The sequence below is a fragment of the Eretmochelys imbricata genome, chromosome 1 (genome assembly GCF_965152235.1).
Source record: "Eretmochelys imbricata isolate rEreImb1 chromosome 1, rEreImb1.hap1, whole genome shotgun sequence".
Lineage (NCBI taxonomy): Eukaryota > Metazoa > Chordata > Testudines > Cheloniidae > Eretmochelys > Eretmochelys imbricata.
In genome coordinates, this window is record NC_135572.1 from 63,520,372 (window position 1) to 63,545,136 (window position 24,765).

At 40.7% G+C, this 24,765-nt stretch overlaps 1 protein-coding gene across 1 annotated transcript; it reads right to left on the minus strand.

Annotated features, from left to right (window-relative positions):
* Positions 1-1,698: 1,698 nt before the first annotated feature.
* On the minus strand, positions 1,699-23,532 carry TNFSF11 (TNF superfamily member 11). Its single transcript, XM_077806839.1, has 5 exons — positions 23,299-23,532; positions 16,869-17,036; positions 8,664-8,712; positions 8,487-8,585; positions 1,699-2,120 (listed from the first exon to the last, which is right to left on the minus strand). The coding sequence occupies exons 1-5, from the start codon at positions 23,530-23,532 to the stop codon at positions 1,699-1,701; spliced, it is 972 nt and encodes a 323-aa protein (XP_077662965.1).
* Between the last annotated feature and the right edge of the window lie 1,233 nt (positions 23,533-24,765).

The following is a 24,765-nucleotide window of genomic DNA, read 5'->3' on the forward strand; positions in this document are numbered from 1 at the left end:
CCCCTGGAGAGCAATCTGAGGGGACATTGGGGAAATCCAGATGCGTACCAGGGGCGCTAATGGAGGAACTGAAGCCATAATAGGAAGTGACCCAGGGAGCAGGGCCCTGGGTGGGAACCCAGTGGAGAAGGGAGGGCTTGGGTTTCTGTACCCCTGGCCACTGCCACTTGCCAGGTTCAGGCTTCAGTCACTCACAGAAGCACCAAAATGAAAGAGGAAAAAAAATAAGCCACAGTTTCTTTTCTTCAGAAATATATTTTGTAACAAAATATTAACATTCAAAAGAAATGTTTATTGTACAATATAAAATAATTTCTACTGAATTCAGCTTGGTTGCTTCAGTAAATAAACCTCTGAGGAGGTGTAAAAACATGTTTGGTGTTGTACAAAAATTCTACTACAGGATTTACAATTTGCTGTAGGAAAAAATGCATGTTCAATAATTACATAAATACTCTTGACAGATTTCTATGTCCCATTATGTACTTTTTTTTACCTTCCCAATTTGAAAGGGATCTGGTGACCAACCTTCTGGTATAATTTTCATGACAGTTTGGTTTTCTATAATACTGAAAAGTTTAACAGAAATCTATTAAGTTAAAAAGAAAGAATATATTACATTTGCTAATTGCAAACAATCTTTTAGCTGCAATTTTTCCCATTGGGATTAACAAAGTGCACCAGTTAAACATACATTAAAAACGGTTTAAAAACATTAAATATACAAACAGCAAGAGATTTTAAATATTTTGTATCAAATACTATAGGACAAATATAATTTACAATTTTTTTGCACAAAACATTACATCTGAAATATAACTTTAGATATTACAGACTATAAAAATACATATTTTGCCTCTTAAAAAAAGTATTTGCAGGTTCCGGCACAATGTAACAGTTCAAAGGAATTTAACACTTCAGATTTCTTCATTTGTAATTGGATGTGCAATGATAATTAATCAGACTTGCAATTAGTCTTCTGTAACTGCAAGTAAAATGTAAAGTCAGATCTCCTAAAAGAGCCCTTTCTAAATAATCCAAACGTAGTACCTGATTAGCTACAACACATATGGTGTGAACTATGGTCAGCCCTTACAGGAATGACCCACTCTAGTCCAAATTCAGCAAAACAAGCAAGCACATGCTTCACTAAGTATCTGCATAGCCCACTCGCTTAAATCGGACTAGTTACATACTTAAGTTTACTACAAACAATTATTTTGCTAGATCAGGGCCAGAGCACTCAGCACTTTTAAGACTGTGGCCATAGCATTCATCAGGGGCTCATTCTGCCCTGTCCTATATTTACACTGAAGTCAACAGGGTAACAGCATGTCAGGGCAGAATTTATAATTAGCAGTTCAAAGATGCAAGAACATCAGGCCTGATTCAAATTTCAGTTATGTCAGTGTAAAATCAGTAGAGCCAGTGGAGTTATACAGGTATGAAACTGGTGTAAGATCAGAATCAGGCCCATTGTGTAATTTTGTCCTAATGTTTTTCTGGGGATCCCTCTGAAGTAATCCTAGAGCAAAATTCAACCTGAAGAGTGATATTCTGCCTACAGTTACTGCAACTGGGCCCTAAAGGTTTTTTTCAATCATGTCTCCCAGTAGTCTCTGGCCCAGCTATATAATGATCAAACTTTTTTTTTAAAGTCCTAAAAAATACATATTAATTTACAGGAAATATCAAGACTCAGTCTATATCCCTTACTTTAAATGCCCCAAAATAAGTTGCTTCTTGAGATGAATCCAGTAATGATGGGTTTGATACCTGGATACTTATTACTTCTCCAGACTTTAGTTTAAAAAATCCTCCTATGTTTACAGAATAAAAATGAAATTCTGAATTTCCTGCCCAATATTTGGTGCTTCCTCCCTTCATCAGGACATCAGAGTGTCTTATTTTAAGGTTTGTTTTAATCATGTACACCATCAGCTGAAGCCCTCTTCTAGTTAGGTCTCCTGAAGTTTCATGGTGTCTAAAACAAATGTTGGCATACAAGTAGTAAAACCCATCTTGATTGACTATTAGTTTTCCATCACGGAAGGTCATATTCGATAAGTTTGCCTGGCCTTTGTCATGATGCCAGGATGTAAGGTTCACTTTGCGTGTGCCTAGGGAAAAAGGGTTTAGCAGAATGTTACTTTTGCTCACAAACATTTTCTACAAAGTTGAGAGATACCATGGCTGGATTTTTAGTGTCAGTAACAAAGGTAGCTATATAAGCTAAGGTAAAGAGTCAAAGTGAAGGGGAGAGAGACACTGTAGCCAAAAGGCTAAGATGAGGTCAAATAAGTCTCAGGCTTTAGGATATAAGCCAATTGCCACAAAGGACAGGAAGAAGTTTCCTCTCCCCTTGTGAATACAACTAGCTGTTCCTACCCACCCTTACTCTGGAGCATCAGCTATTAGCATGAATCAGGACAGGAGGTTTGTTTCACCAATAATCAGATCAGGCAAATCCTACATGGAATCAATTGCTAAAAACTGTCCCAACTAAAAAACATGTTTATTTAACGTACTTCAGAGTGGATTTTGCACTGGCCAAGGAAAAATGCCTGCTCTCCTTAACTATTTATTCTTAAATGGTTTGGTTAGTATTAATATAATGTATAGTTCTGATATAATCAGGGTAACCACTGTCTTGATAGCTAATCGGGACTTTACCAAGTACCGCTCTCCATCACCACATAATATGTTTCAATATTACTCACTACCAACCCAAGCATGTACTCATTTCAAGACTGACTCACTTAGCTTTTCTACAGTACTCAACTCCTTCATCTCTCCCCCTCTCATCATCTGTTGATTCCACCACCAACACCACACACTCTTCTGTGCCCACTCCCACAGTGCCTGTCCCACTGAACAGTAACCTTGTCTTCTCATCTCATGCTCTCCCCTCCCCATTTCCTGTTCTCATGCTGCAAAGCACCTCTGAAGAAAGTTCACAATGACTTTGTACTTTCAGGTACGTTTCTTCCTCCTTCACCTCTGCCTTTTACCTTGCTAAATAAATCTACTTCTTGAGACTCCTGCATCTGCAGCTCCCATGACTAATAATTTCCCTGACTCAGCTGAGATTCTCAAAGTATCTTGAAAGCCAAAACAGATGTTCTCTGAACAAAGCTGTCTTTCTCTGCCTCTCCTAGTCTTCCCTTCCTCTTTCTAATTTCAGAGAGATTTTTCATAGTATCCAAACTAATCCCAAATCCTGACTTTTCTCGCTCCATGCCATATCTTCTCCCTCACCTTTATGGTCAACCTCACTCTAATCTAGCACCTTTTCTTCATCTTTTTTCTTTTTTTGGACTTATAGTTACTACCCATCTCCCTCAATCCTTTGTCTCCAAACTCCTAAAACAGGAGTGGCCAAACCATGGCTCACAAGCTGCATGTGACTTTTACAGTTAAAGTGTAGCTCATGGAGCCCCCCAGTCCCCCTTTCTCCACCTACCAGACTGGGGGGAACTTGGGACTTCTGCCCTGTGGTGGAGTGGTGGTGTTAGGGGCTTCTGCCAGAGAAAACTGGTGCCTACTGAGAGTGGGGGGGCACAATTTAAAGGTCCCCTGCAACAGCTTGAGTCACGCCCACCAGATATGCCCCCCCACTACCCTCATTGCCCTCCCCCTGCAGTTCCCAGGTGATAGTGCCCCAGGGAAAAGCAGCAGCAAACAGTTGAGAGCTGCAGAGAAGGGTCACTGCTTTAGCTCCACGAAGAGAGGCAGCAGCTCTCCTTGCAACTCCCAGCTGTTAGCCGCTGCCTCTCCCCAGGGCCAAAGCTGCTGCAGTGACCATGCAGGGAGAGGGCCCAGCAGCACCATGTAACTGAGCAGGGCCAGCAAACCCTGGCAAAAATCTGGAGGGCCATGTGACCCCCTCCCGTGACACTTCCCGTCCCCCGTCGCCTCTGGTTTCTGCTCAGTGGGGAGGGGAGTCCGACGGCTTCAGCCCCGCATGGTATGCCTGATGGGCCAAAGCCCTGAGCCAGAGTAGGTGCCTCCCATTGGGCTGAAGCCCCGACCTCCCACTCCCTGCAGGACTGAAACCCCGAGCCCTGGTATGCATGCCCCAGCTCTTGAACTTCTGACAATTGTATGTGGCTCAGAGGGACAGTAAGTTTGGCCACCCCATCCTAGAATGTGCTTTCCCACATACGCTATCTAAACTTTCTTTCCTCCAACTCCCCTAAAGTCTGCTTGCCATCTCTCCACTCCATTAAAGACACTATAAAATCATCAATGGCCTCTTCCTGGCCAAATCTATGATCCTCTTGTCTGTTCTTCTCAATCTCTCAGCTGATTTTGACAGTGTCAATGACTCCCAGCAACCTCTGCTTGCTGCTCTACCTGCACTTGCCTAACTTTATGCTAATCTATTTCTCCTACCAATCCAGATAGGTGGAGGAGCAAATACATCTGTGTATCACACACTGCATGGGCGGGCAGTACACTTCTGTATGCAGTTCAAGGTTCTGGTTAACAATTAACAGATGGGAGCTCTTTGGTGGAGGGATTTTTTGATTTTAAAGAGCCACGCACACTTCTGGCACCAAATAAATAAAACATGGTTACCACACACAAAGCCCTACTGTCCTGTCAACCACCTGCCTCCAATGACCTCTCCCTCTGACCCACTAGTGTCCCATATGAACACAGGCAACTGTCCCAAAGGTGAGGTTCACAGGAACGAGAGGCAGGGCAGTCTTCAAACCAGGGCCCTATTAGTGGTACTGCAGTAGCACCAGGAAAGGTGCTTACCACAGTAAGGCTCCTTTGTTTGCACAGTGCCTAGTACATGTAGTTAAAGAAGACCGTCCCTGCCCAGAAAAGCTTAACTTGGTCAATATGATGCAACAAGTGGATGTAACAAACATGGGTGGAGGTTGGAGGGAGGGGAAAAAATAAGCATGTTTTTACATGGACTATGTGTAGACCTGCCTAACTTATCTGCTGGTAATGTGTGTCAAATCACATAGGAGAGGGAGAGAGATTTCCCCTTTGCCAATGGAATTCACTACTATTGGAAATACACATAACCCTAAGGTTGGGCGCATTCGTTAACTGGTGTAAGATACACCTCTTTATCCTGGCTTATCAGTTTTCTTATTTGGTTTACTAGTCTTCTTCATCAATGCATTTTAACATTGTGGGGTACATGGGATATTAGCTCCTTGCACATAAAGTGTCTACCATGTAAACTCAGCCAGATTATGGTTCCCAGCACCATGACAACGTTTGTAATAAAGAGACAACAGTATCTGAAAACTAAGTCTGGAAAGTTCAGTAGTAGGTTCTCCTTCTCCCCTGCATGACAGCTTCATATTTCTTCCACATTTAATTTACTGGGCACAGCAAATTTCATAAAAACACAGGCAATAAAAAGTAAACATGGTTTTAGCTTGAGATAAAGGAAAACTAAAAAAATCACCATAATTGTGTATTTTTGCTACAGCATAACATATATTGTACTTAAGGTACATAAAATAAGCAAGTGGGAAAATACTCCAAATACTTACGTAATAAAAAGCTTTAACATACAAAATTATGTGCTTACAGGCTTAACTCAAAGCTTGAATGAATACAAGACTCTAGGGTATGACTTAATCACAGTAGATTTGAGAGTGATTCATACATCATTCTAGCTCTGTAGTAACTGTACAGGAACAAGATCCTTATTTTCTAGGTGGTCAAATTAGTGGAGCTCCCAGGCCAAGAGTTTCAAGAGGGCTCGAATTCTGGGGTCCTCAACTTGAGATACCTTTAAAAGGGTCCAATTTAAGAGGGTGAATATTCAGCACGGTGTGAAAATTAGGCCCTTTTAAGTTCTCACACTGGGGACTCACAAACTAAGGCACCCAAAATCCCTGCTCCCCCACTCCTCCCATGAAAGCCGATATACTTGGGAATCAAACAATCAATCAATGGAAGGTGTAAAACTGCATAATTTAGGGGTGGTAGTACAGGTGATCAAGGTCCTAAGTTATTCCAAAGTGGTTATAGGTAAATATGGGTTGTTTAAAGTGTGTGTAAACTGGCAGATTCTGGGTATGGCTTTTGTGCATACCTGGAAGCAGCCACCTTAAGAGTTAAGAAACCTCAATGCTTTGTAAGGGGGATTTTAAAAAAAATGAGGGAATAGTTGATAGCATGGAAGGAATTTTTGGAATAGTTTTAGGGAGTATCATTTTGGTGATCCCATTGGATGCTAGGTTCACATTTACAAATACAAGGAGATGTGCCCGATGTAGTTGGGCTTAGAACATATGACTGAAGGACTTGGTGTGCCCAGAGATGGCCTGAGGAGAAGTTAGAAAGAAGTATACTGAGAGATCTCTCTTTTGGACTTTCTTCCAGTATTGGTGGCAGTCACCATTGGGGTGAAGAATTTAGTAACCAATAGGTTCATTTTTGGTGGGACAACCTGGCAGTGGTCCACTGCATTAACAGAAATCTGCAAGGTTGCCATGGGCAATGCAGCTAAAGACATCTGTATTCTTTGTTGAAAAATATTCTGATGTTCAACAAAGAACATGTTCCCAGTATTGACAATAGTATGGATTCAGGGAGATAACACCATTCACCAAAGACCCACTGCCAATGATTTTTTTTTTTTTTTTTTTATTTAGAGCCCTGGCTCCTAACATTGCTAGGACTGAGAAAATTCCAGTGCCTCACTGACATTCAGCATCCGTTTCAAGTGACTAGATATATAGAGTTGTTAGTACACCACAGACTGGTAGCATCCACCACATCAGGTAATCTCCCCGGCCTGTCATTTCATTAAAGGCTGGTGAGATTTGCTGATCTGTTAGAGGAATCTTGGTCAAGAAGCTCTGGGAAGGCTGGTCCAAATGTGAAGGCTGCACAGAAGTTGCCAGGCAACAGATAACTATACAGATCTTTTAGGTCAGTTGAGGCTTTGCCTCTACAGTATGTTCTTGGCAGGGAAGAGGCATTGCTCTTTGAGCATTTGCAGCATTTAGTGTTGGTCGGGTCATGCCTAGGAAACTAAGGGACAGTCCGGACATGAACTGGACTGGCAGAGGGGAAGGTGAAATAAGGGTCGAAGTCAGAACAAGCAGAAGTGGGGAGCCATAACAGAGCTAAGAGAATACCCAGATGAACAGGTATGTCCAATGAAAACCATAGGAACATTTCTGGCCCTACAAAAGAGCCAGATGTTGTATTGCACATGGAGATGGCAGCTACCTGACCAGATATCCATTTGCTGCAATACTGAGAAAGGTGTTAGTCTGTGTGTAAGGTGCAATCCAGCAAACTTTGGTATGCATTCCTTCATGACCAGTGCAGCAACATTTGAGGCATTTGATTAGCTGAAGCGTCCAGGTGGCTTGACTCTTGTGGTTGGAATGTTCTAGCCTATGCCTGCCCTACAATGGGAACAAGGGCAGATGTCTGGATTTGCAGACACCTGATAGTGCACTGATCCCACAAGAGGAAAGGAAAACAGCAGGCAAGTCACAGATGGGTTTTCGGGGCAGAGCTGTCTGTCTCTAATGATTTAGGAGGAGGAGCATGTTGTAGGCCAAGCCCATGCCTCTTCTGCGCTCCCTGATGGGCAAATCACATCTATGTCTTGAATATTCACTGAAGGGAAAATGATCTTGGGTTTTAGATGGGGGTAGATTTGAGACTTGTGAGCTAACAGGAACATCAGCCAGAGTACCCAGCTGTTGCTGGTTACCAACCATGGTTGTACGGAAATGCTCACAAGGTGGGTATGATTGAAGCAATCAAGCCTGCTTCTGTGGATTGGGCCTGGAAGAATGTGAACCAAAAGGGTCACCAGAGTCTTTGTGAACACTGATGGCACAGGGATGACATGCTGAAGATTCAGGGTGTTCCTGAGCATTACAGGGAAAATGGGCATGTTTATCAGACACACAGACTGATGTGTTTGGGAGAACTTACAGACTGGACTGATGGGAGGCAGATACCCAGCAGTGTGGTGTGGGCAAGCTATCTGCTGGCACCACCATATTTGCAGTCTAGTGCAAGTGAGAGGCTTAAAGAGGCCAGTTCCCAGAAGTAAACATAATACCCAGAATGGTGGCCCCAGTTAGCCTGGCAGAAGAAGAGGAAACCTTAAGCCTTCCAGACTGAGGTGCCCTTCATGTCTACCCTCATTCCCCCGGAAGGAAAAAGCACGAAAATCCAGAGGAGTGCTGAGTCCTAAGGATTAGACTCAAACCTGGATATTGGCACAGAGGCCATTTAGCATCACACTGCACTCCAGTGTCTGGAATTTGGATGTGGGGGATAAGACCTCCATTCAAGTTAACAAAATTACAGCTTTCCAATTTAAAATCCATTCTTCGTTTGTATTTCATTTTCCTGCTAGGCCTGATCATCAGCCACTTTTGAAAGTCTTTGTCCCAGGGCTTTATGTATTGTTCAAAACTGTGTAATGCAGCCAAAATGTTTTTACAGAAACATTTGATTAAAAGTGAACTTACCAGCTGGAATATTTTTATCATCAATAATGAGATGTGCAAAGGGCTGTTTCTCAGGTTTGTTTCTCTTGGACAGATCAAACAATGATGCTTCCATTATAGCTAGAGATAAAAAGTTACATTAACTCAAAGAAACAAATTTAGTAGGATTTCAAATACTTATTATAAGCCACTTGTTACCTTTTCCTGATCTTGGTGGCTCTCTTCCAGCAACGATGCGCTGTATCTCCTAAAATGAAAAAGAGCTATTACTCCATACGGTCATGTCCCCAGTAATGTACTGTACTGCTGAAAATTTATTGGCTTACATTACATAATGTTGAAATAATTTATCACTGTGTATTCAGGTGTCTGGAATATACGTTTTCAACCTTCCAGGACATAAAATATGGCCACAAGGGTCAACTTACAAGAATCAGCTCCTTTCTATAATGGGGGCACTACGTCCAATACTTCTGAAAAAGGAAAATAGAATGATGGTGTTTATAATTACTTCACAGTATCTTCGACTACACAATTATCAGGGGTACGGTCTGAAAACTGAAGATCATGCTGAAAGGATGGCTACAACCCTTTATTATTACTGTGCTTAGAGCAAATGCATTTCTGTAAATGTAAATGAACAATCAGAACAACCAAGTATCGAGCAAAGTAAAGTAAATATTTGTCACGCTGAACATTGTGCAATATGGAGTAATTTAGATACCTGGGGCCAGACCGTGCCATACAGGGGCAGCATGCAGTCACATGCACAAGAATTCAGGGATGTTGAGCATGTTAACTGCATCACCCTTTATGGGTTTTAGGAGGCTGAAGAGAGTTCTCTCCTTCACAACCAGCCATTTACGTGGGCTGTTGCAGAAGGACAATGATCCTTCTTCCTTTGCGATGGGGCTTGTGCCCTAGAGATGTCAGCAGGCAGCTGTCCCTGCACACAAATGAGTGAAGGGATCGCAAGTGTGCCTGGCCCTTGGTAAAGTATGCAAGAATGAGATGGGTAAGGCGCCTTGCACAGTCATACAAGGCCCAAGAACAGCCTGGACAAGTGTTAATTAAAATTGTAAGTGAATTTCAATGTTAATGAAAACAGGCTATGTATTGGCTATAGCCAGGCATAGCACAACCAAGAGATATTTAAGCTGCCACATATGCACCTCTGCTCCTGAACAGTCACTCCCCAACATTCCAGTCCTGATCTTCTTCAGAAGTAGATACTGAAATTGTAACTTTAATGACTGGAAGCAGTGTCTTGTGGGTAAGCCACAAAACTGGGAGTCAGGAATTCTGGGTACAGTTCCCAGCGCTGCCCCAGACTTCGCAAGCTTGGGCAAGTCAAACTCAGTGCCTCAGTTGCCCATCTAAAACAGGGGTAAAACTTTCCTTCTCCTAGCACATGTCTTGTGTAATTAGACGGCACACTGAGGCAGAGATTGTCATACTGGATTTGTACAGTGCCTAGCCCAAAGGAACTTGAACCTTAGTTGGCCTCTAGATAGCACAATAATACAAATAAATGATCATCAGAAGTTTTATGATACAGACATCATAATCAATCCCTCATGTCAGATTTTTCAACGTGTCCCTGTTTTCTATACGTTTATCCTTTAGTCTAAATTCTTTGGAACAGGGACTGTCGAAATAAATGAATCAAGTGCATTTTGTAATGCATTATTATTTCTTTTACTGTTTGAGAATTGGCAGGAATAATATCTAGGAGATCTGTTGTAAATAATATTGATCTAAATTTGCAATGTTCTATTGCAGTGGTTCTCAAACTTTTGTACTGGTGACCCCTTTCACATAGCAAGACTCTGAGTGCGGACCTCCACCCCCAATAAATTAAAAACACATTTTTATATATTTAACATTATTATAAATGCTGGAGGCTAAGCGGGGATTGAGGTAGAAGCTGACAGCTCGCGAGCCCCCATGTAATAACCTCACAACCCCTAAGGAGTCCCAACCCCCAGTTTGAGAACTCCTGTTCTATTGTATTCTGAATTAGTGCCATCTTGTGGAGTTTGACATGTAACACCAATTCTAAATATCAAGGAAATGTTACTTTTATGTAACTTTGTAACCACAATTAAATGAAGGTGCTCTGTGTGTGTGTAGATATCTGCTGAAAGGGGAAAGTGAGCATAATTAGGTAGGCGTCTAAATGCTAAACCAAAATGGAAAGCCACAGCAGCATGAAAGTCATAGTATGACTATCAAAGTAATGTAGGCCTGCTGAAACGCTGATGAGTTTATAGATAAGATTCTCTGCTCAGCTGTACAGCAAAGTAGCAGATGAATTTTATTTTTTGTTGAAGTTGCAAAGCGTTCCCTCCCCAATGTTGGTGGGAAAGTTATAATTAACTCCCCTTGCCCTCACTGGTTCTTCTGCTTTCATGCCAGTTATTAGAATATGTGGGTCAGCACAAGCTGTGGCTTAGTCACACGGAAGACTGGATGCAAGCAAAAATCTACTGTGGCAATATGAACGACAGCACCAACCTCTTAGCCACCCACACGAGCCTTGTTACCTCACTTGAAGGGGTAAGAGCAACAATGGTGGGCATTGAATATTCCCTTGTGCCAATAGCTACAAGGTTCCTGGAGAGGACATGCCACCATGAGAGGACAGATCTAGGGAGCATAACAACGTTCAGGACCTCTGAGAGGACACCCTTTATTTCAGAGCATCCATGAGATTAGTGCCCTTTGGCTCCAGCCACACACACCCTCCATCTGCCTTCTCTAGAGGGGATAATGCTCTTTATTGTGTTGCTTCAGAGCCATGGAAGTATTTGCTTGGTAATTTTCCCCTTCCGTGTAATTTGGGGACATGATTATTTAGTCCTAGATTTGTTTGTCTGAAGGGATTAGTTCACTGTCCAATTGATTAGGAAGTATATTTACTGCAAATTACATCCTTCTTGAGAGACCGAACAAAGACTAATTTCTTTCATTGTACAGCGAACTGTAGTAAAGCACTCACAAAGTTGCGTTCTTCTACAATCCAAGCAGTGGTTTCAGGAGTATCTAACACAGGAGACTAATCCCTTTTTGGCACAATGCCAGGCAGGGATCATCTACCCCAGGGATACTCAGAGTACAGTTCATGAGCCGCAAGCGTCTCTTTAATGTGCCTCCTGAAGCTCTTCACAGCACATGGTATTAACACACTGTGATTTAATAATTAACCAATACAAGTTAACCAATTAGTATGCTTCTATTATATTAACCAATTGTAGTTGATAATACTTGGTCATTTTGCTGTGAGATTTACCCTGTCACAGATGTATTCACTTTATGATTCTACCTCACTAACATTTACAGCAAACTGAGTACAATTAGGATTTGCACAAAGCAGGAACAGAACACAGGTAACACCCCAGATTACTCCCAGTTATAGGTTAATTTTCAGGTCAGTTACATACTTCAGTCTTACTCTGTATACTTAAACCCAGGTATAAGCAATGTTCCAGATCTTAATAGTTTATTATAATTTCCTTTTAAAAACTACAATGTACAATATTTTGATTTTTGCAGGCAGTCAGTCACAGTCACCTACTCAAACCTTCTAAGGCCCTGATCCTTCAAACGCTTAGACACATCTACATTTTCAATGGGTCTACTCACAGTAGTGCATGTTTTTAGGATTGGGCTTACTATAATCATGTAGCAACCACCACAATGATAGGCCAGAAATTCAACTTAGACTGCTCTACAGCAAGTATTAAAGTGCCCCAAAATCTTCAGTGCTAACCACGCAAGCATTTCAAAACCAAATGAATCTGTAGTTTAATGAATTTTTTAACATGTGATGCATTTACAAAGGTCTTATTTTCATAAAACAGAATAAAGCCTTTGCTGAGACTATCCTGGTATATTATGAATTTTTATTTTATTTATTAAACAGAACGCCTATTTCAGTAAAGGTCCCCTTGGATTTTCACACAGCCCAGCAGAAAAACATCACAGCAATTTTAGCATTAATAAAGGCAGGCTATTTTAGGGGGTTTACACTAGATTGCTAGTCTAACATTTCACAAGCCATCAAGGGGTAGGGTGCTTTATATTCCCGGAGAGTTGGAAATTCTGCTTTCCAAAAGGATGCAACACTTTGCCTCTGGTAGATAGCTAGATATCAGAACTAAAATTACAACAAGTAAAACTTTCAAAAGCACCTAACTGACATAGGAGCCTAAGTCTAATTGTACTTATGAAAATTTATAGAAAAGCTATTTTAAATTTATGAATGCTAGAGCTTAGTATAATTCTATTCTCTTAGGCTTTGTGCAATTTCCCTTCCCACAGTCTCAAACAAAGGGATGTAAATATGTTTGAAAAAGCCTCCAGGCTTTTGAAACTTAAGTGGACCCTTCTGACATTCAAATATATTACATGTATCAGGGGGTAGCCGTGTTAGTCTGTATCCACAAAAACAACAAGGAGTCCAGTAGCATCCAGTTGCATCTGAAGTGGTTTTTTACCCACAAAAGCTTATGCCCAAATAGCACCATAAGGGATTGCTGTAGTATATCTATCTTTAATGCTACCACCTTTGTTCATTTAAAACTAATTGATACCAGGAAGAGATTCTGATCATCTTGCAGGAAATTCAGCAGTTTGAAGAATTCCCCAGAAGCTACACTAAAGACACCAATCCTGTAACTCTTAATATGAGTATTCCCAGTACCTGCAAGAGGTTGCAGGATCAGGATCACAAATATTGGACAACTTTTAACTCTGAAACCTTGCCTCTGAAGCACTTTGTTAATAACCACATGTGCTTAGAATGTTTGTTAAGTCTTTATAAGGGCCATCCTGGAGGTCTAACAGTGAAGTGTTTTGTTGCCATGTGGGTGACTAGTTTAGGCCTGACGCTGCCAGGGTCCAGGAGCACTGCCAAAAAAGTGTTACTTCATGGATTGACCCCCAGCTATGTGTTTGTCGTTCTCTCTTTACTGCCAGACTTATGGTAGTCTTTACAAAAAGTGTGGTCAGTGTATCTGGACTGCCAAAGGGCTCTTAGGGTTACATGAAAGAAAAAAAGCAGCCAAGCCAAGCCAAGCAGCCACAAAACAAGAAAATTATATTACTTGTCTACCTAAAGCTGTGGTTCTGATCTCAGCTACTTCAGTGTAAATCTAAGGTAACTCCACTGATGATGACAAAGTTACTCCAGATTGCACAGGTACTTGAGATCAGAATCTGGTCTGTGATGAGGAATCACCACACTTAAGGTGAACAATCCCGTAATGCATTATTGATGCTTGTAAAACAATAGTTTAAATGTGCTGCCCTGAACATGCTGCTCTCTAAGCAACAGTTCCATCACCCAAGAACATGTCAAGTAATATAGGCATAAATATTAGATTTAGTTAGAAAATGCTTTAATGAGTGTTTTGGGTTTTTTGGGTTGGTTTTTTTGTTGGGTTTTTTTGTTTTGTTTTTTAAGGGGGAAATGTTTGGGCCCCACCCTGCAATGGAACTCCCAAATGACTTTAGTGGGAGCACTAAAATAGTTCCAGATTAGTCCCTGTTGTGGATGTAAACACTACTCTACACATATACAAGGAACATATGCAGATATATACCAGTGCACCCAAAAAAATCTTGAAAATGCAGCCTGCTACATAGAACATGAAACTGATTAGTCTATTTTCATTGGCCAAACTGAGTGAAGTGCAAAAAGTAAAAAGTCATAAATGACAAGAAGTTAATTAGATTTTAAAGTGTTGCATTTCAGTAACCTATTGTATAAATTAGTATTGCAAATAAGGAAGTGTGGATTTTAAAAACATACATGGGGAATATTCTCCAATAGGAAACTGCACCTAGAGAACTCAGGAAAGCACTCTCCATCCATGCCCCTGGTATGCCCCTTATACCTGGGGCTAGACCCAATAGAGAAAGAGATCCAGCCAATTTGCATTGCCAGAGATGGTGCAAACCACAGACTCTGACCCAGGACTTTTACCTTGACATTGGCCCTTTAACATCTGGGATATATGCTCATTCAGCTGAAGAGATGCACCTGAGGCTAAGTTAACATTTCTTTTTCTTATTTTGACTTACCTCCCTCAGTGTCAACATATAGGGCCAAATGAACTAGGATGCAGACCCGGTTACCCAGTGTCTCATATATACATTCTCCTTTACTGCGTTCAAATAAATTTAAAAACGGATTATTTTGGCAAGAGAAATTTTACTGTTCACTTAAATTAATGGCCATCAACCAAAATAATCACCCCTAGTCATTCAACCTATAGTCAGGATGACAGGACATGCAGCTTCCATTAAAGCCAATGCCTTTGTTGATTATACCAGCAGATAGTACTTCTCATTCACTTACTGGAACTATACACTCCATCCACAGAGCTCCCTGGAAGAGAAATGCACTATATGCACACAGAATATAAATATAAACGCTTGCCATTAACTCCTTTTTTCCCCCCCTCTAACGTATACAGTGGATGATTTCAGCAAATATTAGAAGAAAAACAGCTAAGCCCAAATTTTCCCAAAAGTCTTTGAAAGAGACAAGCTGGATGGAAGGAAGGGGCAAATATCTGAAATCTTAGGAATGTATAGGAGTTCATATAACTGAGGGAGTTTATATAATTATCCTCAGACAAATAGTCTCTACCATTCATGTAACCTATGGTATAATTCATGGTACATATGAAGGCAGCAAAGAAGTATGGACTAAGGGATTCTGACACGAGACTATTATAAAACAAAGAAGTCAAGGATTTAACACTCTTGGTATTTAAATAATTCTTTATTAGATGGCAATTAGGTTGAAATAGCACAAAATACTCATATGAATGTGCTAGGAGATCAAAACGTATAAATTCCCCTTAGGAACCTGGGTAATTGTGACAGGTACACCAAATTTGTCCAGTTCCCCCTCTCCCCACACCCCCATTATGGCTAATGACTTTATCTGACTAATTTCCCTGTTAGAGCTTGTCTACACTGGCACTTTACCGGAAAAACACCCCTGAGCACTGCAAGTTTCAGCATTGTAAAGTGGCAGTAGAGACGGTACACCAGCTCTGGGAGCCACACTCTCAGCACTTGGAGCTACGCCCCTCATGGAGGTGGTTATTTTAGAGCACTAGGAGAGCTCTCCTCCAGCGCTGTGCCGCAGCTACACAAGCCGTGTTCAAGTGCTGCTGCGGCAGTGCTTTAACGCTGCCAGTGAAGACGTGCCCTTAGTGTTTGGGAGTAAGCTTTACCTCTGCGATGCCAAGCAGGAGCTACCTACTTATCACGCTAATCAAGACTTCCTCATTACATTGTTCAGACTCGTTAACACAAAGGATCTGCTAATGGGCATGTGTGCAATTCCATGTGTGCAATGCAACTGTTGTAAAATTATATTAAAAGATGTGTCGTCTAGTTTTAGCCCCTTTCTACCAGATACATAGGCTTTGTCCACACTGGAAACTGAACAAAACTTTTGTTGTTCAGAGGTGTGAAAAAAATGCACCCCCGAAAGTAGCGGCACAGCTGTGTCACTAAAAGTTACGTAGTTTTAGACATTACAGTAGCTGAGAATATGGTTAAGTAAGAGGACTGCTACGTATTTTGCATTACTTTTAACTATCTTGTGTTTGTCCTCATTATCCCCCTATCCTACCGCTCTAAGATTATCCGGCACTCCACTCAGTGGTGTCAGCTCCCTTACTGGGCCTACATAGTTCTCATTCTACGTCAGTAGGAACGATCCCCACACAGAACAGAGAACTGGCTTGTGGGAGACTGAATTCTCTGTGCAAAGAACAGGAGCGGTTATCTCTCACACATGGGGGAGTCACATTCTTGGAATCCCACTTCACGCACAGAGGGCAAAGGGGGGAAAAAAGGAGAGATGCGCTGTTCCCTTCACAAGGAAATGAGAGTAGATGCCCTCCATCTAATATTTTGCTTGCCCAACCACCTTCCCTCTGCTTGGGAATTTTATTTGGAAAAAGAATGTCACATCTGACTCATCAGGAACACAATCAGGAAGATTGGAGATAAAAAGATAGTCTAACTCTCTCAAAACCAAAATTCTGGGATCCATTTGGACTAGCCTGAGGGACAAATTGGCCAATCAACTAACCACAAACATTGTTTTTCCTCCTAGTGTGAATCCAAACTTTCCCCTCTTAAAAAAAATGCTAGTCAAAGCACAATTAATCTGCATACAGACATGATGAACCACTACCAAGGGGTTCATGAACAAATGCAACAAAATACCAAAGATGTTAAAGATTACAATGCAACCACTAGTTCTATGTGAAACAGAAAACGCGGTTTTTCCCCCCTAAAACTTATCTCTCTCCAGGTTTTCAGAAGCTCACTTAAGTTTAAATATTAGTTTAATTCTTAGGGTGCACTGACCTTTTGCATAACTCCTTCCAAAGCCTGTTTTATTCTCCAGCATGATTCGGACATTAATTTTGTTTCCTGATTTTCCAGTGTTGTCTCTTGCAAATCTGTGCTTTCTTGAAGTCTTAAAAGTGCTGTGAAACAACGAGTGTCTTCTTTTGTAATTCTGTTAGGGTCCATCTGAAATAGGTTTAAGAACATCCATAATTTAAGTTTGTCCAATAGACCTTAACTCAGTATAACCGAAAGGTACACTTGTATGCCACTCAATGCAATATCATACTAATCTTACCGCTATAAAATATATTCTCAACACACAAAACTTCTATTCACACAAAATAAGTAAATGATAAGCAAAAAACACAGATGTCTTATATTAAAGTAAATCACACCAAATAAACTCATAAGGACTTTCAGATATAGTAGGAGCATAAAAAAGGTTTTCCCCAAATTTCCTAGGGATATGTAGATGTAGGAGATGGGATAACAGGACAGAGTATTTCCATGAAATCTTGAAAGGGACTCTATATTTTGCCTGTGCAGCAAATGGAACGGAGATCATGAAAATTAATAAGCTTAGAATGAATCAGACAAATGATCAGCAAATTTGGAACCTGATCACATGGAGAATGATCTCGTGTCCACTGTAACCACTGGATATTAACATTAAAAAAAAATGGATTCGTCAGGCTTAGACGCCAGGACATGGATCAGTGTCTTTATGTCAAACAGATTTAAAAGATGAACATTTTGTAAATGGTAAATTTTCTCTCTCTGCTTCGTATGTGACATAGAAAAACTGCCTTCAACTCTGGACACCACACTACATTTATTGACAAACTGAAGCAGTTCAGGACAGCACTTCAAAAATGATCAGTAGCTTTGAGGAATTTATAAGGAAAGATGCAAAATACACATAAGCATGGCTAGGTGATAACCAAGTGTGTGGAGAAAACATAATAGTCTACAAATACTTGAAGGGTTCAAACCTCATGAAGGGAGAGGAATTACTCAACATGGTTCATGGGGGTTATGACAACTAGAAACGCAATGAAATGAACAAAGGGAAAACTTAGGCCAAATATCAGGAAAAACATCTCAATAGCCAGACATACTGGTCTGTGGAACAGCCACCTGAGGGATGTGGTAGAAGCCCCATACTTGGAACTTTCAAACTCAGCTAGAAAACCCACTATAAAATGTACCATGGAGAATACTCCTACATTAGCAGAGGGATGGACTGAAGATTTAAAAAGTATTGTTAGGCTCTAACTTCTATGATTGATTCAAATATATCATGTTAAGATTTCGAAGCATAGGCTTAGAATCTATTGCCATCCAATTTGAAGCAGCTCTTTCTACATTTAAAAGAGTGACTGGAACTTAAAATATTGTAAGTACTGCATCTTAGAGTTGAATCACAAAACCATTTATTTCACATACTGAAGGATAGAAAATAAAGCAGCCTTCTCTCAGAAACCCAAACAAAAACAAACATGTATCATTCGTACTCAAGAAGACAGGACACAGGGTCATGCAAATGTAATGTGTGATCAATGGAAAGCATGTTAAAGAAAGTATTGAACTTAATGGAATACCAGAGGTAGGGTTAGCAGGATACAGAATTGCTAGCCAAAAACCGCAAATGAATTCCTTTATATGCATTCTAAAGCATGAGAATGAAAGATTCAAGCTAGCCTAAAAAACAAACAACAAAAACTCCTGATCAAGAGTGAATTTTAGAACACAGTGATCACTATTTAGAACAAATTAATATTTACTAATACATGCCAAACTGCAGTGAATAATACATGTAGACTGGAATTATCAAAGGGGCCTAAGGGATAAGGACTATTCACCAGGAGTTGGGTTTCAAACTCGTATAGCCCCCCCTTGAAATTCTTATCTACAATATAGTAACTTCAAGTATATGTTTACTTTTCAGTGGCAACCACTACTGAAAAGAGGTTACTATTGCAGTTTTTAATGTAATCAAAATAAAAGCTTCTGAAAAAAGTTGACATGGGTGTTGTAACACAAACCGGGGAGATCAAACTTTGTAGGGGCCAGATCCAGTACACAGCAAGTCAAATTCATCTGCAGCATAACTTCATAGACATTAATAGGCAATAAATCTTGTGTGTCAAATGGAAAGTTGCTTGAACAAGATCAACAGTGGATTGTATTAAAGTATTTTTCTGGATTATCTCTAATTTAGTACCTCATTTACTAAATGCTATTGGACAATAGCACAGAGAACGTCTTCACAAATGTAGTTAGAAAGGCTGATGGGGATATGCTGAGAAATTTACGTGACTACTGATGGCTTTGAAAACATGTGCAGGATTAGTTTAAATAATTCTGGTAAAGTTAGAAAGCTGTAGGGCTTCAGGGAAAACATTTGATTTGTGGTGGTCAGTTAATGTAGCTTATTGCTGCAGCCTTTCAAGGGATATTCACCCAGCCACTGCTACACCCATACCGTTTTTACGTTTTTTGAAAATTAGCTTGCCTGAGTAAAGTCTAAACAGAAGTTTATAGGAATCCACAATATTAATAAGAGGAACATTATAAAAGTTAGTCACCAAATAGACATTACACAGAGTGGGGGGAGGCGGTGGAGGCGGGAGGAGAAGGGGGAAGAGAGCTACAGGCAAGAACTCATTGACAAGACTTTTTTTAGAAAAGGCACTGAGAATTAATCACACATACAAACAAAATAAAATATCAGAATAGTTTCCAAGAAGTTGGTTGATATTCAGGTAAAAAGAATGCCATTACAATATTTTCAGTATTCTTTTCTATCCTATTACATATTTTAACAGTTAGCTTGCCTTTTTTTTTTACACCACCACTGCACAATGAGTTGAGGTTTTCAATTTGATACTCCAGAGTACCAAATTGTCACTTTTTGTGAGCAGTTACACAACTTAGAATCTACAAACATTACATACTTTTCAATCTGACATATATTACCATTCATTTGTCAAGACTAAATTTCACCTGCCAACATGTGGCCCATCATTCTAGCACATTATGCCCCACTGAAGTGCCTCAGTCTTTCAGCTTTGATTAACCTACATATTATCTCACTGGTAAAGTCTGTCACTCTACTAAACCCCCCCACCCCACACACAAAGAAATACATTTATTTATAGAGCTGGTGAAAAATGGTTAAGTACATTTCATTAAAAATTTCAAGTTTTCTGGAAAAAAATTAAAACTTCATTTTTGACTCCTTCTCTCCCCTCTTCTGGTGGCCAAAAGGAAAACGGGGAAAGGGAGAGAAGGGAGAACAAAACCAAAAACATTTTCCATGAAAATTGGAAAAAGTTTTAGTTTTATAATTGAAAAAATCCAAACACTTTCAAAAAACTTTTTTTTTCCAAAGATGACAGTTTCATTGAAAAAAGTTTTAAATAAAATATTTAAATCAGCTTTGTTTATTAAACATCTGCCCTTGTATGGAACCACTGTTAACTTTTTCTCACATTGAAAACTGACCATTTATTCCTGCTGCTGTTCTGCCTTTTAGCCAGCTTCCAATTTATCAAAGAACTTTGCCTCTCACTCTATGACTACTTGGTTTCCTTAACAGCCTCTTCTTCGGCACTTTGACAAAGGCTTTTTGAAAGTTCAAATAAATTACACAAGCCAGTTCTCATTTATCCACCAGTTGGTTAGCTTACTCACAGAATAGAACAGAAATCTGAAAGACTTGGTATATGAAAAAAAGCTTGTAAAATGGTCTAGTGTTAAAAGGTATATTTTCCAAATGTTCAGTAAAGCCTTTCTAATTCACACTTGGTCAATCCACACACAACTACTAGCTAGCTGAGTAGCTCAGCATCTTTGAGAAGAGTGCTCTGAAGATTCCTACTGCTAAGCTGTCATTACCTAACAAAATATACTAAAAAGTACATAAGTATACTATGAAGTACATCAGCATCATAAACAATTAACGCTATACTGCTCAAAAGTCATGCTCCAATTCACAGTGAAGTCAATGGAAGTCTCTTCATTGATTTCATAGGAGTTGAATCAGGCCCTGCATGATTAAGTGCATTTTGTCAGGAAGCATATTTTCTGTTTCCCTGACTATATCAAAATTTCTGAAAATCTGGAAGAGGTTACCATTCAATAGTGTGAATTAATGACGTTCTCTTGTATTTTATGTGCACTATTCTATTTATCCGGAGAGAGAGAGATGACATTAAAAATATTGAAGTCTCATTGTGTCTACAAATTGTAGAGAAATATTTTGGGCAAATCTTGTATCAAGTTGGGTCATTCAGATATTTTGGAACTAGTTCAGATTTAAAAATAAATAGGAGTTTCAGATCAATTAGAGGATCAGGCTCTAATTGTAGAATTATGTTTATATTGCTGTTTTTACATTATGCAGACTAAAGGATAATGTGTATGCCATGGGAATAATTTTGCCCTTTGTTACACCTGTATAACCTCAGACTTCACATTGTTAATTAGCATGCTATGAAGTCATTGCAACTAAACTTACTTGTCAAAATAAACAAAATACATTTAGTTATATAGAATCCTGACTTTTTTTGGCCTGTTTTTGAAGTAAACATACTATTGGATGTTTTCTATAAGTTAAGATGTCTTAATGGAGATGTTTCAATGGGTTTGTAATGGAGAGAATAATTTTTCACCCTACAAGTCGAGTTATTGTATACATTAGTCTATTTCACTGTCAAGAAAACAAGTAATTCTAAGCTACTTTACAATAAGTACCATAAATGAACTGTCACTCTGCTAAGGTATAGTCAATTAAGTATGTATAAACATGGAACAGGTCATACATAACTTTTAAAAAGTAACTAATAAACACAAAGCATTTGCCAATAATTGAAAACAGACAGGAATAAATAAGTAGGTGCAAGTAACAAATATAAACAATATTACAATAAATTTGGAACTGTCACTTGTTTTATTTCAATCACTCGTTTAAATGTGCATGCAATTGTACTACATCCAATCTGTAGGTGGTCTAGATTTAGAGTAGATTTTGTTGTTAATGTATCCAGTCTGTCCTGGGGCCCAAGAGCAATTCTGTCTACTTAAAGTATGACCTGAAAGAAAAATAGATTTCCACTTCTTCACTGACTTCAAATGAAAATAAAATAAAAGAACCATTTCTATGAAGACAGACTAGTGTTCGTACTATACATATAAAAACTTCTTAACACCCTAATTAAAACTCATATCCAGTTTTTGGACAGTAAAACTTATATCAGATCCTACAGCATCTTTAGTTCACCTATTCTGAACTAGTAATCTTTTTTGCAAACTTAAAGAGCACAATCTTTTGTTTTACCCCTGAGAAAGAGCAAACGTCAGCCCCCCACTTCCTTTGAGAAAGTTCACAGTACCAGGCAAAAAAAACCGTAAGTGAATCCAACCAATGTAGTGTAATTTCCAAGAACAAAAAATAATCTCTTTCTAAAAGCTTAAACCACTAGAAAGCATAACATTGTAGCCCAACCCCTCCCATCCTATCTCCCTGCAGCTCAGATCTAATGTGCATAGCATTGCCCAATTGAAAACATTACTTTGCCATATTTTTGTGGCCTAGTAGGGCAGTCTAATTCTCCCCTCCTGGGAAATGAGCTAACAAGTTACAGAAGGTACCTTTTCCCTGTGCCAGCCATTACACACCCAAGTTCCACAGTGAAGAGCAGCAGCATCAAATTCACAAGGAAGATAGCCTCTAAAAAGAAACCTGGGACAATTCTTATAGTAGGCTGCAAGTAGTTATCCTCCAAAGGGGAAACAATGATAACTTAAATAAAAGGCAGGGGCCCTATTTGTTCTATGCAACAAGGAAACTACTATTTGTTAGGGTCATACATACATACATACAAACCGAGTTTAGATTTGTTCAAATTATTCCCTTTATTTTCTGAACTCTCATTTACCTGCATGTTTCGGATGTCCTGGACACAATGTCACCATTATATTCTGATGACTATTTCTAAACTTGCCCACTCCAGGGCTCCCTTTACTCAGCGGGGCAGTGGTAAAAAACAGAAGTAGGTAAAACTAACTTGTCCTGAACTAGACTCCGTATTTCCCAAGTGAGAAAACTCAGTTTGCCCAGCTCACCCTCCAGGACCAGACACCCTTGACCGGAGCCCACCTTCTTCCAACCCTCCTCCCTTCTCCCCCCAACTCTCAGATCAAGAGCACGTGGAGAGTAAGTAAGAAGTGTAAAGAAGCAGCCCGCGTCTCACAACCCAACCCCTGCAGTGAGCAGAGCCCCTGGGTTACTCCGCAGACACTGGGTCTGTGCACCTGACCTCCGCCTCTGCCCAGCCTGTGAGGCGCCCAGCACCCACGTCCTCCCCTCCCGCCTTCTGTGCCCCAGCCACCCGCCCTAGCCACGGCGCGAGGGTGCAAACAAGAGGCGCCGCGACGCTACCTGGGCTCTGAAGCAGAAGAACAACGCAACGCTGCAGACCACCTGCCCCAGCCCGAGCAGCACCAGCGGGACCAGCAGGGCCCTGGCGGAGGCTGGAGGCGGCGGCGGCGAGTGCGGATGGGCCGGCGGCGCTGCCTGCGGCGGCTGCTGCTGCGAGCCCTCGTGGGGGGCGCTGCCGCCCAGCTCCTCGGAGCCGCGCAGGTACTTGGTGTAGTCTCGGCTGGCGCGGCGCATGGCGCTTCGGCACTCTCCGGGCGGCGCGGGCAGGCTCCCAGGCTCGGCAGCGCCCGGCGCCCGCGGGCGGCGGCTCTTATAACCTGGGGCCGGGCTCTTCAGCCAATCAGGAGGCAGCCACGAGGCTCGTTCTGCCCCGCCCGCTGAATCCTGCCCGGGCGCCAAGCTGTAGCCGCCTGCAGGTAGGGAGGCTGGCAATTGAGCGCAGCTTTATTTACCACCAAAGCCCGGATCCAGCCCCTTTATAACAGCCCTCCTGGCCGGCCCTTCCAGTGTGGGGACCCGAGAAACAGGAAATCAGTTTAGCCGCCTTTCAAAAAGTTACATCCCGACTCCCTCCGCCCCCCTTGAAACGCAACAGCACTTGTGAAACTTTGGCCGCAAACCCACAAATCATGCCATTAGAATAGACAGCTATCGTTGTTACCAAAACATAAAATGACATCAGTGCATCCTCCTGCAAGAAAACTCCAAAATGTGTAACATTGTGCCTGTATCCGGCAACCCCTACTTTTCAATCTAAATTTAATACATAGGCAGTTCCTCCCAGTCTACTGGAATATTGTAGATGATGGAAATCCTAATTTGTGCTGCTCACCCGGGATCCCTTCAGAAAGGATCAAATTTATCGGTTAATTTGCTATTCAAAATTATAACCTACCCCCTCAAAAAAACTCTGACATTTAAAGAGCATCCAGCTAGTATAAAAATAAAATAAGAATGAACAAATAGAAACAATTTATAGTAGCTTTCCATTCCCTGAACACTGTAAAAGTTGTTATAGACTTATTAGGCTAACCAATTTATTTGAGCATAAGCTTTCGGGAGCTACAGCTCACTTCATGCTCCCGAAAGCTTATGCTCAAATAAATTGGTTAGTCTCTAAAATGCCACAAGTACTCCTTTTCTTTTTGCGAATACAGACTAACACGGCTGTTACTCTGAAACTTATTAGGTTGTTACACATTATCATTAACGGAGTAGGTAAATGATACATATCAGAGATAGAGTCTTAAAGCCCTATGAATGTTTTGAGGAGACACAGAGCAGGTCTCTTAGCTCTACAGGGTAAGAATGACATGGAACCTTGTTCTGTAGGCACAGCTGATTTGGGAAGAAAAGCAACAGAAGAACGTTTCACCTGTGACTCTTGTTTTAGAACTTAGTATTCTGCGCTTGGAAAAAGCTGTCCGCCTGAATTAAGAATGTCCTTGCTTTTGTGGCTCTAAATCT

Bases quoted from the DNA above. Each gene is read 5' to 3' on its own strand.
- TNFSF11 (XM_077806839.1), bottom strand. From the start codon at position 23,532: ATGCGCCGCGCCAGCCGAGACTACACCAAGTACCTGCGCGGCTCCGAG. The intron at 8,713-16,868 runs GTCAGTGCACCC...TTTTCATTTTAG, and splicing joins TGGAAGGAGTTATGCAAAAG to GAGATACAGCGCATCGTTGC. The intron at 8,586-8,663 runs GTAACAAGTGGC...TTTTATCTCTAG, and splicing joins GCCACCAAGATCAGGAAAAG to CTATAATGGAAGCATCATTG.